The sequence below is a fragment of the Nicotiana sylvestris genome, chromosome 9, assembly GCF_000393655.2.
Source record: "Nicotiana sylvestris chromosome 9, ASM39365v2, whole genome shotgun sequence".
Taxonomy (NCBI): Eukaryota; Viridiplantae; Streptophyta; class Magnoliopsida; order Solanales; family Solanaceae; genus Nicotiana; species Nicotiana sylvestris.
Window position 1 is genome coordinate 44,449,675 of NC_091065.1, and position 17,544 is coordinate 44,467,218.

General features: G+C 35.8%; 1 protein-coding gene across 1 annotated transcript; it reads right to left on the reverse strand.

Annotated features, from left to right (window-relative positions):
• Positions 1-14,052: 14,052 nt before the first annotated feature.
• Positions 14,053-15,256, reverse strand: LOC138877514 (uncharacterized). Its single transcript, XM_070157127.1, has 3 exons — positions 14,939-15,256; positions 14,378-14,602; positions 14,053-14,223 (listed from the first exon to the last, which is right to left on the reverse strand). Exons 1-3 carry the CDS (start codon positions 15,254-15,256, stop codon positions 14,053-14,055), a joined length of 714 nt encoding a protein of 237 aa, XP_070013228.1.
• Between the last annotated feature and the right edge of the window lie 2,288 nt (positions 15,257-17,544).

Consider the following 17,544-nt stretch of genomic DNA (forward strand, 5'->3'; position numbering starts at 1 on the left):
TCTATTTATACGGACTGCATTCAGAACCTAAAGTGAATAAATTTTGATTTAGCATGAGTTCAATAGACCCAGGTCTTCTAATTCTTAAATAATGCAAAACTAATTAGGATCTTCTTCTTTGTTTTAGAGGCAAATAAAATAGAAAATTATAGATTGCTTTAGGATTGGGCCTTTAAATAAAAATGATGAGACGAGCCTCGCCGAGTAAAAATGCAAGTTGCGGGGCCCTCAATGAATGGTTAAAATAAAACATTTAGAATTCGGGACGGGCTATTTAGCGAATTTCACGGCCTTCCCCAAAATAACAATGCGTTAGTCTCTTTAGGCGCGTATTTTAATAACATTACCTCCCTAAACTCGGGTGCACATTTATGTGACCCAAATCCAAATCTCAACGAAAGTCGAAACGTGTCGCTAATCACGGGTACATTGATTGTGATGTGATTCGAGATGCATTACCACGACGTTGCAAATTCCTTAAAAAATAATGAATGAGACGAGCCTCGACAAACCAAAAATACAAGCTGCGGGGCCCTCCATACGTGTTGGTAAAATTACTTAGACTTCGGGATGAGCCGTTTAACAAAATTTCATGGCCTTATCCAAAATAATGATACGCTAGTCGCTTTAGGTGCGCCTTTAATATTTTACTTTCTTAAACTCGGGTGCACATTTATGTGACCCAGATCCAAATCTCAACGGAGTCGAAATGTGTCGATAACCACGGGTACATTGATGTGACGTGGTTCGAGATACGTTTTCACAACGTTGCAATTCTCTGTTAAAATAATAATGATAATAATAAAAGCGGTTAAAAGTTAAAATTTGCACATAGGTTCATAATTGTATAAAATTAGATAATTAAGCCGAATATGATAGTTGAGCGACCGTGCTAGAACCACGGAACTCGGGAATGCCTAACACCTTCTCCCGGGTTAACAGAATTCCTTACTCGGATTTCTGGTTCGCGGACTGTAATACAGAGTCAATCTTTTCCTCAATTCGGGATTCAACCAGTGACTTGGGACACCATAAATCTCCTAAGTGGCGACTCTGAATTAAATAATAAATCCCGTTTTGATTGTCCTTTAATTGGAAAAACTCTCTTCTGCGCTCCTGTTAGCAAAGATGGTTACCGTTATGTGCTTACCCTATTCTTTTCCTTCTAATCCTAATTGGGTGCATTATATTAGAAGAGTTTTTAATCCTACTTATAAAGGTTGGCCTCGCGCAACAGTTAAGAGCGATATTTATAAATATAAACATGAATATGAACAATATTTGCGGTATTTATTTACTCATATAACTAATCGGATTTCTATTACTACTGATATTGGTAGAAGTGGTAATGATTGTGATTATCTAACTGTTACAAGTCATTGGATAGATGAGGAGTGGACAATGCAAAAACGCATTATTGCGTATAGAATAATTAATTCATGTCACACAGGTAAGTTTATAGCTAACACTGTTGCAGATATTTGTAGATATTTTTGCTTTAGAGATAAAATAATGGCAATTTCTATGGATAATGCTTCTAGTAACACTAGTGCTATAGGCATACTTACAACAACACTAAATCCTGCATTTAGGAATATATTCCATGTTAGATGTATTTGTCATATTTATCATTTAATTGTCGGTGATGGTATGCGAATTTTAAATTTAGAAATTGAAAAGGTTAGAATGGCTCTTAATTGGCTTTTTTATTCAAACCGTAGAAGTAGACTAAGAGAATATTTTAAAAAATGTGATGAATATGACCTTAGAGAAAGAAAGGTTCCTAAAGCTTGCCCGACTAGATGGAATTGTATGTACGAAAGTTTAGTAGTTGCATATGAATATAGAAACCCAATTAATGCAACGTTTAATGCTCGGGTAGGTGGTGAGGATGATGATGAAATGCTTACTACTCAAGATTGGACGAATGTTAAAATTCTTATAGATTTTTTAGAACATTTTCAAATTGCTACAAATGCATTTTCTGGGCAATATTATCCGACTATTTCAAACTGTTTAGTTTATATTGCAGCACTATGTGATTTGTTTGTTGAATTTTCGGAGGGTGGGGAAATTTATCAACTTGCTATAAATGAAATGAAAGAAAAGTTTAAAAAATATTTTTTCCCTATCCCTCCTATTTATGGTGTTGCTGCAATGTTAAATCCTACAATGAAATTAGGAGGTCCTCATTTTTGGTACTCAAATATTTATAAGGCTTTAGATCTTTCAAATGAGGAATTTGCTACACTTGCAGATGCAAAAGACTCAATTAAAATTAATGCTCAAACAATTTATAATGATTATCAACTTGCCTTAGAGCATGCTAGGCCAAATGTTCCAACCCCTACTTCGTTTAGTTCACAATCGTCTAAAAGAGCTGCAGACTTAAAAGCACTTAAATCCTGGATGGTGTTCAGGGGTTCTCAAGGTGATAATTATGATGAAACTTCACATCTAAATGAGCTTCAAGTTTATTTGTCACAGGGACTTGAAAAGGAGAATCCAGACGGCACTTTTGATCTTTTGGAATGGTGGAAGGCAAAGGAAAAACATTTTACGGTTCTTGCAAGGATGGCTCGGGATATTTTATCTATTCAAGCTTCAACTGTTGCATCAGAGAGCGCTTTCAGTCAAGCAAGACTTCAAATAGGTGATCATAGAGCGTCTATGAGGGAGAGCTTGGAAAAATCTGTACTGTTCAGAGATTGGATCCGCTAGGAAAGAAGAAACTTTGGAATTGCAGAATCACAACCGACGATAGATGAAGCTTATGAAGAAATGATTGCGGAACTTGCGGAGGATGCTGCTTCACCCCGAAGTGGTGATGAACAAGCTTCTTTTCCACCACCACCAACGCAACCTCCTCCGAACCTTGAAGGATTTATGAGATTTGTTAGAGATACAATGTAGATTATGGTGTAACTTGTACTTTGGCACATTTTCTTTTAGTTTTTTCCCTTTTAATGGTGGTATTAATACCTTGTTGTGCTCATTCCATTGGGGGGAGGAAGACTAAGAAAGATATGCCATTTTTGGTAATAAAAATTATAAGACATGCCCTTGAATATCTTTTTGCAATATTTTTTTGTCTTTAACTTGCAATTATTTATAAGCTATAATATATATACATAACATACAATATATACTACAAGAAAATATATAAGGGAATATATATACATAACATACAATATATACTACAAGAAAATATATAAGGTATATATATATATATATATATATACTACAAAACATTATAAGAAATTATATTTGGAAATATATATACATAACATACTATATATAGTATACTATACTAGTATACTATATATACTACAAAACAAGATTTTTCAAAATTCAAAATGAGGGCCCCACCCCCAATGACCACCAACGGCCATATTGCACAAATAGCCATTTTTTTTTTCAATTTACAAAACTAACCTTCTCTAACACTATAATTACCCCCCTCCCTCTTCTTCATTTCAATATTCAATACTCATTTCTCAATCTAAATTTCTCTCAATCTCTCAATCTCCAATTTTCAAGACTTCAAGTCTCAATCTTAATTTTCAAGTTACATCATGCCTCGTTCGGAAAGAGTGTGCTTATTTGTTTCGCACTACTATGAAGTTCTTGAAGAAAATGAAGAAGGCCAAATATTAAAGTGCAAGAACTGTGGAAGAGTCTTAAATTTTCGTTCAGGGTGTACCACAGACATTTTAAGGAGGCATATAACGTATTGTGTTGATGGTATTTATCCGCAAATTCGTCTTTAAGATTTTTCAACAATTTGTGTTATTTTAAAATTATTAGACGTATTTATGCTTCATGTTGTACTTTCTTATTAATTTATTATGCATGGCAATTTAGTTTTACTATTGTTTTGTTATTTTACTTTTTCGTCAAGCACTTTAATAATTAGATTTCTACATATATACTACATATATATTTTTTATATAGCCATGATATGGTTTACAAGAAATTGCCTTAAACAAAAAAAAATTTTAAAAAAAAGTTCGGAAATAAAAAAGCCCGTTAGGCCCGCTAAGCCCACGAGCCCGGCCCCTTTAGCCCAGGACCATATGGGCTTAGGCCCGTAATGGGCTGGTTCCACCCGTTGAGCCCACGAAGCCCGGGACCGTCAAAGCCCAGGCCCTTTAAGCCCGGCCCGTTTGGCCCATTTAGGCCCGGGCTCGGCCCAGAATACATAATTACTCCTAACAGCCTTGTAGCCTCTCGAAGATAAGTACAGACGTCACCGTACTGATCCACAAGACTCTACTAGACTTGCTCATCACTCGAGAGACCTAAGTGAACCTAATGATCTGATATCATGCTGTCACGACCTAAAATTCATTAAAGGCCGTGATGGCGCCTATCACCATTGTCAAGCAAGCCAACAATAAATGATTAACTTAATTACTCATTTTAGTATTTTTGAAATCATAATTTCCTTCAATTAAATAGTAAGGGATAGAATTTACAAAGTAAAGGATAATATTTTCACAACTACAAAACTGAACAACCCATAAGCACCTCCAAAACTCGGTGTCACAAGTGCACAAGCATCAACTAGGAAATATGATAAAATACAACATTTGTCTGTAATACAATTAGACAGGAGAGTGTAAATAACTCTGATGGAGACTCTGTATGTTGCGGACTCATAACATGGGATGCAACTCACCTAAGTCCCCGCAATAACCGTGCCTCTACGCCCACAAGACCACAAGACATATATGTACCTGCACAAAATGTGCAGCAAGTGTAGTATGAGTACGTAAATTAACGCGTACCCAGTAAGTATCTAGTCTAACCTCGAAAAACTAGTGACGAGGGGCCGACTTTGACACTACTATGGGCTAACCATAAAATATCGATTTTATAATTAAGCATGGATTATGTAGAAACAACTGAAAACTCAAGAACAAGAAATAAGTAAACAATTCTTTCACTGATAGTAAATCCCAAATTAATTTCCATCATTTAACAAATTAATCTCTCAAGCAAATGAAACAATATAGATTATAATTGGACTCCAAGAAATTTTACGCACGAGGTATGCCGAGGTCGTACGACCCGATCCAACATATAAATATAAATTGTGCACTGCTGAGGGTTGAACGGCATGAACCATACATGCATCTATCTGCTATCGAGGCATTCGGCCCGCTCCACAAGAAGAGAAAATACATTAAAACAACCGATTCAAGATTTTTATTAAGGGTTAATATTCAAAGAGATATAAATTCTCATTAACGGTCAAGTGACCCGTCCAAAACTCAAGTAAATGAGGTTTAACTTTTTACAATTCCTTTATCAAGTTCCAATATGATTTAAACAATTAAATTAACAAGTAGGGTGCAAGCATCACAAATATAACATGATTTGGTCCTAGACTACCCAGACATAAGCAAAATTAGTAGCTACATACAGACTCTTGTCACCTCGTGCATATGTAGACCCCACAAATAGAAGCACATATTAAATCAAATCACCTATAGGGTTAATTCCCTCTTACAAGGTTAGAAAAGAGACTTGATTCGCTTTAAAGTTCCATAACTGGCTCCGACGCCACTCTAACGTCTTAACCCAAAGCTTGACGGTCCAAAACTACGCAATCAAATGTGCAAACCAATCAAAACGTGTTTTAATACCCATAATTAATCAATTTAAACAATTTCCAACTCCACTCAAAAAGTCGATAAAATCAACCCTCGGACCCACTGTTATGCCCCGCACTATTACGTCAATATTACGTCCTGCAGTATTATATTACGACGATGTTATGCTCTGCAGTAATATGTTACGATGGTGTTACCCTCTGCAGTAATATATTACGATGGTGTTACGGCCTGCAGTAAAATATTACGATGATGTTATGCCTTGCAGTATTACATTACGGTGATGTCACGCTCTGCAGTATTAAGTTACGACAGTGTTGTACCCTGTAGTTTTACATTACGGTGATGTTACGCTTTGCAGTAATAAGTTACGACGATGTTGCACCCTGCAGTATTTTACGTTGAATTTATCGTAAGGTAATTGACATTAGTCCAAAGAAAAGATTATTTGGGGATTATAAGGATTATGCTATTTCACAAGTGATTAGTAAATTCATGAAGGTGAAAGGGGGAGCAAGTCTAAGAAAATGAATTTTGTCAAAGTTTGGCATTTTGGGATAAAATACGGCCCGAGCTAAAATATCCGGTATTTATGGACTAGTGTCATACAAGGTACTACATGGCCATGATAGTAAAGTGTACACGACATGTTAAAAGTGAGTAATATTTTAAGTAAGTTGGAATAATTCTCAATTTTACGGGTAATTGATTAATTACCGGGTAACGAGATATTACCTAATTAATTGGGGATATATTTGGATAAGATTAAATCCCACTCCCCTATAACATGGCAGCCACACAAGGATTAATTAAGTGACTCATAATGTCTCCAAGGTGGCATACTAAGAAGAAGCTTAAGGCTAAGTCATTAGTTAAAAGTAGTAACATGTCAATGTCATTCCATAAGCAATATGAATTGCATCAGAAAGTCAATCCAAGAATTTGAAGTGTTGCTTCAACAAATTTATCAAATCTTGAATAGCAGTACATGATTTCTTAGAGCAAAAATTCATACGATACCATATATGCTCAATTCATTCAAGATAAAACCACAAGATACATTCTGCCGTAGGACCAAAACGCGAGGAAGCAGAAACAATTCAATTTTTGGGTCTAAGTTCAATCCACGAAGGTTTCCAACGGGATAATATACGAAGTTATTTCTACTCCAGGTATGTTAAGGCTATCCCTTCTTTCTTTTGGCATGGTCCAAATTATACTGAAGAAACGAGCAGATACACAGTTTCCATAAACTACTCTATTCATAGAGATATTAGGGGTGTCTATATTATTGATTCCCCATGAGAATTTTTATTATCTTCTGTTCATGGGTCTCAGAATAATACGTAGTTGGAAAAGTTTATCCGGAAGGAAATATCGAGATTATTATGTATTTTTCATCCATTTTACTCATTTATACATGTGCATTGACCCATGACCAGATGACATTATATACACGTATATATGTAAATATATGTATATGAGATATGGAAAAAGGTTACGGCGTTATATACGCACCACCACCTGATCAGCTGGTATATGATGATGATGTTGCCCACAGTGGCTGAAATATGATTCAAATGGCGTTGCATACACGTATATATGTATGTGTTATGACGTTATATATGACAAAGCTTGTGTATATAGGATTTTCTGCTCGTACTCTGTCAAATTCTAGTATAGTTTATGATATCGTCCCACAGAAATTGGACAATCTAAGCTACAAACTTGTAATATTTTGACTACTATTTGAGAGAACCAAATTGATGAAAGGAGTGTTTGAAATTATAAATTAATACAAATTTCTTCCGAAAAGTTTATATTTAAAAAGAGTTGGGAATCGTTGAATTCACTTGATATATCATTACAATAGAATCTCAGTTTATTACGTATTTCTCTAAAGAATAATTGCTTATTGCTAGTATAATTATATTTTTACACTAAGAAATAAATAAATAATTAACACTCCGTGAGGTTATGTCAATTAATTGATTTAAAACTAGTGACGATTAAACTGAAATATCTTGCCTGAATTGTGCTCAAGCGTAGTAAAAACTTCGTGGGAATATTTTTACTAGAAAATCAATAATCTTACTAAAAATTACTTTGACTCTAATATTATGTGCTCAAGTGTAGTAAAAATTTCGTGACAATATTTTTACTAGAAAATCAATAATCTTGCCTTCAACAATTCCTCCGTGAGAATTAAAACTGAGGAAAGCAAGATTACATACTTGAAATAATAATCTTACTAAAAATTACTTTCACTCTAATATTCTATTCATCAGTTATTATATATTAATTTTGCTCCATGAGAATTACAAAATTAATATAAGTGTAACTTAGATATAAAATATGTAGATGTGATAATGATTAAAAAATTACAATTCCATCACAATATGAAATATAAATATAGTTTCACGCCAAGAATGTATTGAAACTGAGATATTATTATAATTATATCAAGCTTCATCAACTATCCCAACAAAAAGAAATTACTCCATTATGAAGTAAGAAAAGCTAAAAAACACTTTCAAAAGACTAAGAATATTTTTACTACAAAGAGAAACTAGAGAAAGAGACCAAGATTACTCTTCTCTTTCTCTTTAGAACTTAAGAAAAACTAGATAGGAATTTGGATACAAAGTGGGATGTTCTTTCTTCTACAAACATATGCCTATTTATAGGAAAAATTCTACAAGACCTAGGTGAGAATTTGCAAGATAATATCAATATATCATATGGCCTTGATGAGAAATTGACATGACAATTTGTCATTAAATTTTGGCGAGAATTTGCCATAACTTTTATATCTCTTGACTTTGTGTAGTCTTAGATGAAATTGTCACGGACGTATCCTTCTTCCTTGAACTGTAGGTTATTTCTTTTTCTCTTTTTCCATGTATTCTTTTTCCTGCAAGAATTGTTAGAAAAGTGCGAGAATAGGATATAAATTGGTCATGTTTTATATCTAAAATATTATATTTTTTATTAAACTATAAAAATAATTTATATCCATCAAATACCCCCACACTTGAATTTTTGCTCGTCCTCGAGGAAAAGAATTTTGAAATATATATATATTACTATTTTTTGTTTAAAATTATGGCTACTCTTGTAAAATAAAAATTTAATCAAATAAAATCTATCATGCTTTCAAACTTTATAAATTTTCTATATTCATCAAATCTTTACCTTGTTTTTACTTTTATTTATATTCAACAAAAATTGTTCCTTCTTTCTTTTTGAGACTTCTCTGAAATTGATAACTTTATGATCATTTGCATTTAGTATTCTTCATCTTTTGTCCATAGGCTTGCCCTTTATGTTTATCTCCACTAATGTAGACTAAACACTGATTTCTAAAATCTTTTAGGACTTTTTCTGGCTTGTAATGTTGGCTTCAGGCTGGTAGGTTAAAGGTTATATTTGTAATGACTTGCCTTTTTAAGTTTTGGAGTAGAATATTTCTAAGATCAGACTTTCCAAATATTTGCTATTGATTTTTTTTTAACTTATAATGCTCGAACATAAGATCAATCTCTCTTTTTTTTTAATTTCTTTTTCTTTAATTCTGATTCTTTCTCAAAATGAGCTCCAAACTTATTTTCTGAAAAAGGACTTTTCAAATCATAAGCACGAATGTGATATTTAAATTTGGGCATATTTAGGTATTAAAAGAAAAAAATAGGTCTTCAAGCTTCAAAATAGGTGCTAGGGATTTATTTTTTCTGTAGTAAAGTTTTGTGCAGTATCTAGAAAAGACTGGGGTAAACAAAGAAAGCCTAAATTCATATTTCAAATATTAGTGTTGTCTAGGATTTCGCCTCGAAAGACATTTGGGGCAAGTTCTAGCATATAGATTATAAGTTCTACTTATTTTTTGATCATAATGCTTCTCAATCTCAGAATGTCTTGCCAAGTATTGAAGATATTTGTTCTTGCCTTCATAAAAATAAACTTAAAAACAAGAAAGTTATGTGGTAAATATAAAAAATATATATTTGACATACAATGATAAGAGTTTTATTTTAATAAATTAACACTTTACAAGAGGCATAATTATAGAAAAAAATCTAATATATATATATTGACGGTTTAAGCGTCAATACTACACAAGAGGGGGGGGATGATTTGTGTAGTACCCAATTTTCACTTAACTGAACCATAGAAGAACATGGTTCTTTTAGGTGTTCCAACTATTACTATTTGCGGAATAAAAATACAGAAAATAAAGAACAAAGAGATTTTTACATGAAAAATAGGCTCAAAAGGTGAAAAAACCACGACCTACTACTTAGTAGGATTTTCCCAAACTTCCACTAAAATCACTGAGCCAAAACAGCATTTACAAAAACTCTTTGTAAACCTAAGGATTAACTCTAATTCCATTGTGGCACACAGCCTCAACTGTTGCGACAACTTCAAGTTAACTATAACTTGAACACTCTAGGTACCTAATACAATTGCTTCTATGAAAGCTGAAAGGTACAACTTTAAACTACCTACTACAATTGAACTAGAATAAAAGATAGACACAACTGGTTCTTCTATCTCGTTCAAGTAGCTTCAGGAGTGCACACTCAAATCACACATAAATTGCTTGCAAAATCGCCTTGCTCTTTTGCTATCAATTTAGTTAACTTCTGCGTATGTGCATTACCTGTAAAAGAGAACAACACTGACATTTAATATGTTAGTAATCAGAGTTTGATTGGAACTCAATTGCTGCTCTCCTATCGTAGAAGAGTTCATGATGATCTCAAACTCTAACACTATCTTCATCCTAGATTGTGTTCTCTTCATATAAGAAGACTTTCTCCCCTTATCCAATATGCAACCTTTTCGATCATATCAGGAGATATTGCTGCTTGATCAGTAGGATATCTCCTTCACGTGCATCTCACATGTATAGGTTGATCATGAATGTGCTTCACAAGATGGACCTGGTCCATGACTGAGTTCTTTTTGTCATTCTTCAAAACTTCACCTGTTCTTGGGCCAACAAATTTCCCCTTTTTGATGATGACAAACTTTGTGCTTTTTACTGATTTGGAACCTGTAAGAACTCAGCTTAACAATCAATACTAAACTTGAAAAATTCACTTATCATCAAGGACCAGGTTAATTAGGTTATAAATATCACTTATTTTTAGAATGTGTAAAGCACAATGTCTCTTTCCCCTTTTGGCATCATCGAAAAGTTGCATACAAAGTGTGATACCCAAATTTTAATAAGTACTCATGGCCACTGGGGCAACTGCAAGTGCAATCATGGTGCAATCATCAGTAATCAAGCAAACATATTTAAACTATCAAGGACAGATTAATCATTGAACAAGAGCAAAACAGTAGTTATCATTGACAGAGATATGTTGCCACCAAAAATCCACAAAAAGAAAGAAAAACATTCAAACCATGAGCAAAAACTAAAGATAGAAACATCCCTATTCTGGGTCACTGAGGTACTAAACAAGTTCAGGAGTCCTAAGGCTTGGAAGAACTAGAGGATTGAGTTTGTGTTTGGAGAAGACTCAGCATGTTATGAAGAATTCCATCATTCTTCTCCTTTTCTTTGGCAAGCTCAGTTCTAAGACCATCCCTCTCAGTTTCCACTTCAATCAGACAAGCCTTGAGCCTAGCTATTTCAGCATCCTTGGCTGCACATTCCTGAACCAGAGTCCTAACTTTGCTGTTTATGGGTGCCTTCTGAGATGAACCAGGTTTATTTGGGATGGCAGTGACTGTATAGTCACAAGCGAGAATAGTATTGATGCCAAAGTGATCCTTGCTTGAGGCCATTTCCCATTTCTTCAGAGGCACATTGAGCCTGCCCAGAACTGTGGTTAGAATAAAGCCATAGAGAGTAACATGGGCCTTGGAGCCATTTATGACCCTGTCTAGCAGCTTGATAATGAATCAGGCCAGTTTATTTGCTTTCCTCTCTCTAGGCACTCCATAAGAACTAGATCCATGTAATTAGAAATGTGCCTTCTCTCCTGTCTGGGCAATAAACACTTTTTGACAAATTCAAACAAGACCTTATGCTCAGGCCTCATTTCACTTTTCTGCACAGCCCTAACTTCATTCACCTCTTCTGAATCACAAAACCTCCTGGTGATTGCAAGAGCAGTACGGAAGGAGTCCAGGCAGGGCCACTTTTGCCTTATATAGTCATCAAACCCATCAGAGGGTACGTCCAGGATCTCTCCCAGTTTCTTTGCATCAAACTACACTTGGACTCCTTTCACCAGGCTACTAACAATGCCATCCTTAACCACAACATTGGCCATAAATTCAATTAGCTCATTTTTGGCTAGCCTACCATCCATCTGAAGGACCATGTCCTTCCATCCCTGAGCAGCTAAAGTATCCACCAATCTCATCATTCCTGGTTCCACCAGGTCTTTCAACAGTCTACCCTTTAAAATCTTTCTTTTGCCAAACATGTCAAGCTTATCCTGTTCCTTCTCAGAGTCATTTTCTTCTTCTTCTCCACTCCAGTCATCATTTTCAGAAATTTTTGGTTGTTTGTTTTTCACTGCAGATCTTGTCCTCTTGGCTAGTGTAGGTTCAACAGCCTCAGACATAGAGGAAGACTTCTTGGAGGAGGTCTTGGGATTTTTAGGCTTGGGAGTAGGAACCTCCACTGATGTACCCCTTTCTTGATGGACCAGTTCCATCTCCTCTTCCTCAACAGCCTCTGAGGATTATGCAATTTTTCCCTTTCCTTTATCCATTTTCTTTTTCTTACTCTCTTTTAAAGCCCTTTGTAGATTAGCTTCACTCTGTTTCACCATGCTTCTTGTGGTACCCCTTGGCAGTGAAGAGGCAATATGTGTTGGGGATGAAGCCTTTCTTTTCTTGGAAGGCTTAGGAACATTGGGGGCTTTTGTTGTGGGAGTTCTGCGTTTCTTTGGGTCATAGCTTGCCCCAACCTTTTTCAGTAGGTCTGCTAGGGTCTCTTCAGTAGATGAAACAGGTTCATCTCTCTGTGTGCTCAGATGAACCAACCCATCAGCAGCTTCCCCAGAACCACTTCCCCCTGACTTCATGCCACTCTCTTCTACCCTTTCTTGTGCAACTCCACAGATAGCAAGAATTGCTCCCTTCCCATTTCCCCTCTCATTACCACATGCACCCTCTCGCTCTTTTTCTTTTTCAGAATTCTTTTTACCTCCACTCATTTGTGACCCTGGTACTTCTACATCCTTAACAGACCCAACCAGAATAAACCTAGATTCTAGATTCTCAGAAGAAATTACCTTAGATGGAGATTCTTGAGTCTTTTCAGAGTCAGAAGACCCAAGTCCTTCCCCCTCAAGAGCGGATTGATATGATTTAGAATCAGAACTGGAGCTGGAGTTTTGGGCCTGGCTTGCCTTCAACTTTTCATTTAATTTCTTCCTCAGAGCCCTAAACGCTATAGTCTTTCGAGCAAGCATTTTCACCCTACATAGTCTAGGTTTTGGTGATGTACTAGGTGGAGAAGGTGTGGATGAATTTGAGGGAGATGGTGGTGGAGGAGTTCCAGGATTGTCTTGTGGGTTAATCATGATCGTTGGTTTCTTGAGAGAATTTGGGAATTTAGAGTTTTGGAGAAAAGGGAAAGTGAAAGTGAAATTTTTTTTTGACGATTCGGAATTATAAAGATGGCAGGAGAAATGATGTGTATTTAAAGAGAAATACACATTTAATAGGTAACGACAGCCTTTTGCAGTGGTCAAATAGAGGTCTAATCAACCTGAAATTCTAGATTTTGAATGATCGGTTTATCTTCCCTAGATTTTAGGAAAAATTTTCGGTTTAGAGTTCTAGGCAAACGGAACTGGTTCAATGCTAACAGATAGAATTTCCTAGGAATTTAACAAGTATAAGACTTCTGCTCATGATTGAATTATTAATCTTTCTAATTGACCTTAGCTTTCATATGAACTCATACTGATGAACTAGGTTCCTCATTTAGAAGTCTCTTGAACATGCCTCAAATGCCATAATAGAGAAAATTTTGTAAGAGACCAGTGAGTCATATAAATACATGTCACGGGAGTATACTAATTAAAGTGTGAAGCTGAGTAAGAATTAATATAGATAATTACACAAGTTCAGAATTCCTAGCCAATTTTTTTTTTAATTTTTTTTTCATTGTGCATTCTGAGCTGGACCTATTAGGTGATCTTAATCATCCCTAATTCCAACCTGTTCCTCTCAAAGTTTTCTCTACTCAATGCTTTAGCGAAGATGTTAGCAATTTGTTTATCAGTAGCACAAAGTTCTATGGAGATCAATCCTTTCTCATAGTTATCTCTGAAGAAGTGGTGTCTAACATCTATGTACTTAGTCCTCTTATGATGAACATGGTTCTTTGTCATACTTATAGCACTAGTGTTATCACAGAATATAGGAATGCAACTAACTTCAATGCCAAAATCTATCAGTTGTTGTTTGATCCATAACAATTGAGCACAACAAGAAGCAGCAACAACATATTCAGCCTTAGCAGTGGATAAAGCCACTGAATTTTGCTTTTTAGTGGCCTAGGATACAAGACATGAGCCAAGAAAGTGAGCCATACCTGAGGTGCTTTTCCTATCCACAAGGAAACCTGCATAATCAGCATATCCTATTAGATTGAAATTACTTCCTTTAGGATACCAAAGACATAGATCAGTGGTGCCTTTCAAATATCTTAGTATCCTCTTGACAACAGTCAAGTGAGACTCTTTTGGATTGGCCTGAAAGCGAGCACAAAGCCCTACACTGAAAACTATGTCAGGTCTGCTGGCAGTAAGATACAAGAGTGAACCAATCATACCCGTATACAACTTCTGATAAACTGATGAACCAGGTTTATCTATGTCTAATTTAGTGGCAGTTGCAATGGGGGTGTCTATTTCCTTTGATTCATCTATTTTAAACTTTTTGATCAGCTCTTTTGCATACTTCCGCTGATGGATCGTGGTTCCATTTGAGCTTTGTTTGATCTGTAAGCCTAAGAAAATGTTAAGATCACCCATCATACTCATTTCAAACTCACTCCCCATTAATTTAGCAAAATCCTTACTTAGTTTATCAGTGGTGGCCCCAAAGATTATGTCATCAACATATATTTGTACTACAAGGAGATCCTTACCTTTTTCCCTTAAGAATAGGGTACTGTCAATTTTACCTTTTTTGTAGCCATGTTCAAGCAAAAATTTGGACAGTCGTTCATACCATGCTCTAGGAGCCTGCTTGAGTCCATAGAGAGCCTTGTCTAATTTGTACACATGCTCAGGACATTCCTTGCTCTTAAACCCTGGAGGTTGTTTCACAAACACTTCTTCTTTCAGGTAGCCATTTAGGAAGGCAATTTTGACATCCATCTGATGGAGAGTGAATTCCATGTGTGCAACAAAGGCTAAGAGGAGTCTTATTGCCTTTAGTCTTGCAATTGGAGCAAAAGTCTCATCATAATCTATACCCTCCTCTTGGCTGTAACCTTGGACCACAAGTCTTGCCTTGTTTCTTGTAACTGTTCCATCTTCATCAACTTTGTTTCTGAAGACCCATTTTGTACCAATAACTGATTTATCCTTAGGTCTTGGAACTAGATGCCAAACTTGACTTCTCTCGAACTGATTGAGTTCATCTTGCATTGTATTCACCTAATCTGCATCCTGCAAAGCCTTAACAACATTTTTAGGTTCAATAAGAGATAAGAAAGCATCAAAATCACACAGATTCTTTAATTGTGATCTAGTTTTGACTCCAAATGTTGGATTAGTGATTATTTCAATAAGATGAGAACTTTGATACTTGTGAGGTTTCACAACCAACTGATGTCTGCTAGATGTTTCTCCCATGTTCTGTTGTTGAGGAACAGGGTCATGAACAGGTTCTTTTAGGGGATTTGTTTCAATTCCTCTTTGATCAGTTCCCCCTGTCAGGTTGCCCTGAATGGAAGAACCTGTTCCTTCTTTTGGTGCCACTTTAACTTGTTCTGAGACTTTAGTCAAATCCTTTACCAATCCAATGGCTTCATCTTCATGTTCATGTCTCTCAGAAAGAACGTTAGTTTCATCAAGCACTACATGCACACTTTCTTCTACACACAAAGTTCTTTTATTGAACACTTTATATGCTTTGCTATGTGAAGAATATCCCAAGAATACTCCTCATCACTTCTGGGATCAAACTTACCTAGGGAGTCTTTTCCATTATTGTGCATAAAGAACTTGCATCCAAATGCCCTAAGATGGGATATATTTGGTTTTCTCCCTTTAAGTAACTCATAGGGAGTCTTCTCTACAAGAGGTCTAGTTATGCATCTATTGATAATGTAACATGTAGTGTTTACAGCCTTTGCCCAGAAGCTATGGGCAGTTTACTAGAAAGAGGCATAGTCCTAGCCATGTCTTCAAGAGTCATGTTCTTTCTTTCAGCTACTCCATTTTGTTGAGGAGTCCTAGGGGCAGAGAAGTTATGATCTATACCATGCTCATCATAGAATTCAGCAAACTTAGCATTTTCAAATTCAGTTTCATGATCAGACCTAGTGGATGCAAGTTGATTACCTAGTTGTTTCTGAGTTTTTCTAACAAAAATAGTAAACATGTCAAATTCTTCATCTTTAGATGTTAAAAATAGTACCTAGGTAAATCTAGAATAATCATTAACAAGTAACATTACATATTTCTTTCCACATCTGCTCATGGTTCTCATTGGACCACAGAGATCCATATGGACCAGTTCCAACATCTTGGTTGTGCTTATCTTTTTCTTACTTTTGAAGGATGATCTTACCTGCTTCCCCCTTGCACAGGCCTCACAAACTTTATCTTCCTTGAACTTGATGTTAGGTAACCCTATCAACAAGTCCTTAGAGACTAATTTGTTTAGCTGATTCAGACTAGCATGACCAAGTCTTTTGTGGCACAAGAGGGGATCATTATCCAACACACTTAGGCAGGTGAGTTCATTTTCTGAAAGAGTAGACAAATCTACAATGTAAATGTTGTTAACTCTTTTTCCCTGCAAAACAATCTTGTCAGTGGTAAGGTTAATCACAAAGCATTTAGTAGAGGTGAATGCTACAAGGTTACCTCTGTCACACAGTTGTGACACACTGATCAGGCTGTATTTCAAGCCATCTATCAAGTGGATATTCTCAATGGAGTGAGAGTCTGTCTTACCTACCTTTACAACCCCAATAATCTCACCTTTCTTCCCATTTACAAAGGAGACATTACCTCCCTTTAAGTCCTCAAGTGAAAGGAACTGGTACTTACTTCCAGTCATATGTTTTGAGCAGCCACTATCCATGTACCATATTTGGCTACTTCCCTTCACTTGGACCTGCAAAAAGAAATCAAGGGTTAGTCTTAGGAACCCAAACGAGTTTGGATCCTTTTCTATAGGCAAAGGGATAAATCAAATTTCTTTTAGCCCACCCAGGCAGCCTATTTTTCTCTTGAACAAAAGCTTTGTTCTTTTGACTAGCCTTTTCTTTTGCATTACATTCATTTTTGTAATGGCCAGTCTTGCCACAATGTGTGCAGATTTTGTTCTCAGGGAGAGTGAGGTACTTGCTTTTGGGATCCCACTTAGGTGCTTGAGTCCCATAGCCAAGTCCTCTTTTGTTGATACTGTGATATTCTTGTAGCCAGGACAGTGCATTAGAATCCTTGTTCCATTTGCAAGTTCTGTCTAGTTCATGTTTTACCTTCCCTAGATCTTCTTTTAAGACTTTTATCTGCTCATTCTTCTTGTACAACTCATCCTTTATTTTTCCTAAGTTTTCTTCTAGGGTGAGACGTGTGTGGTCAGCTTTTTTCTTACCTATTCCTAATTTCAGTTTTAAGTTCTCAGACCTAAGTTCTAGGACACTGGTGTCAAGTTCAAGAACCTAGTTCTTCAACCCAGCATTTTTACTATCACTCTCATT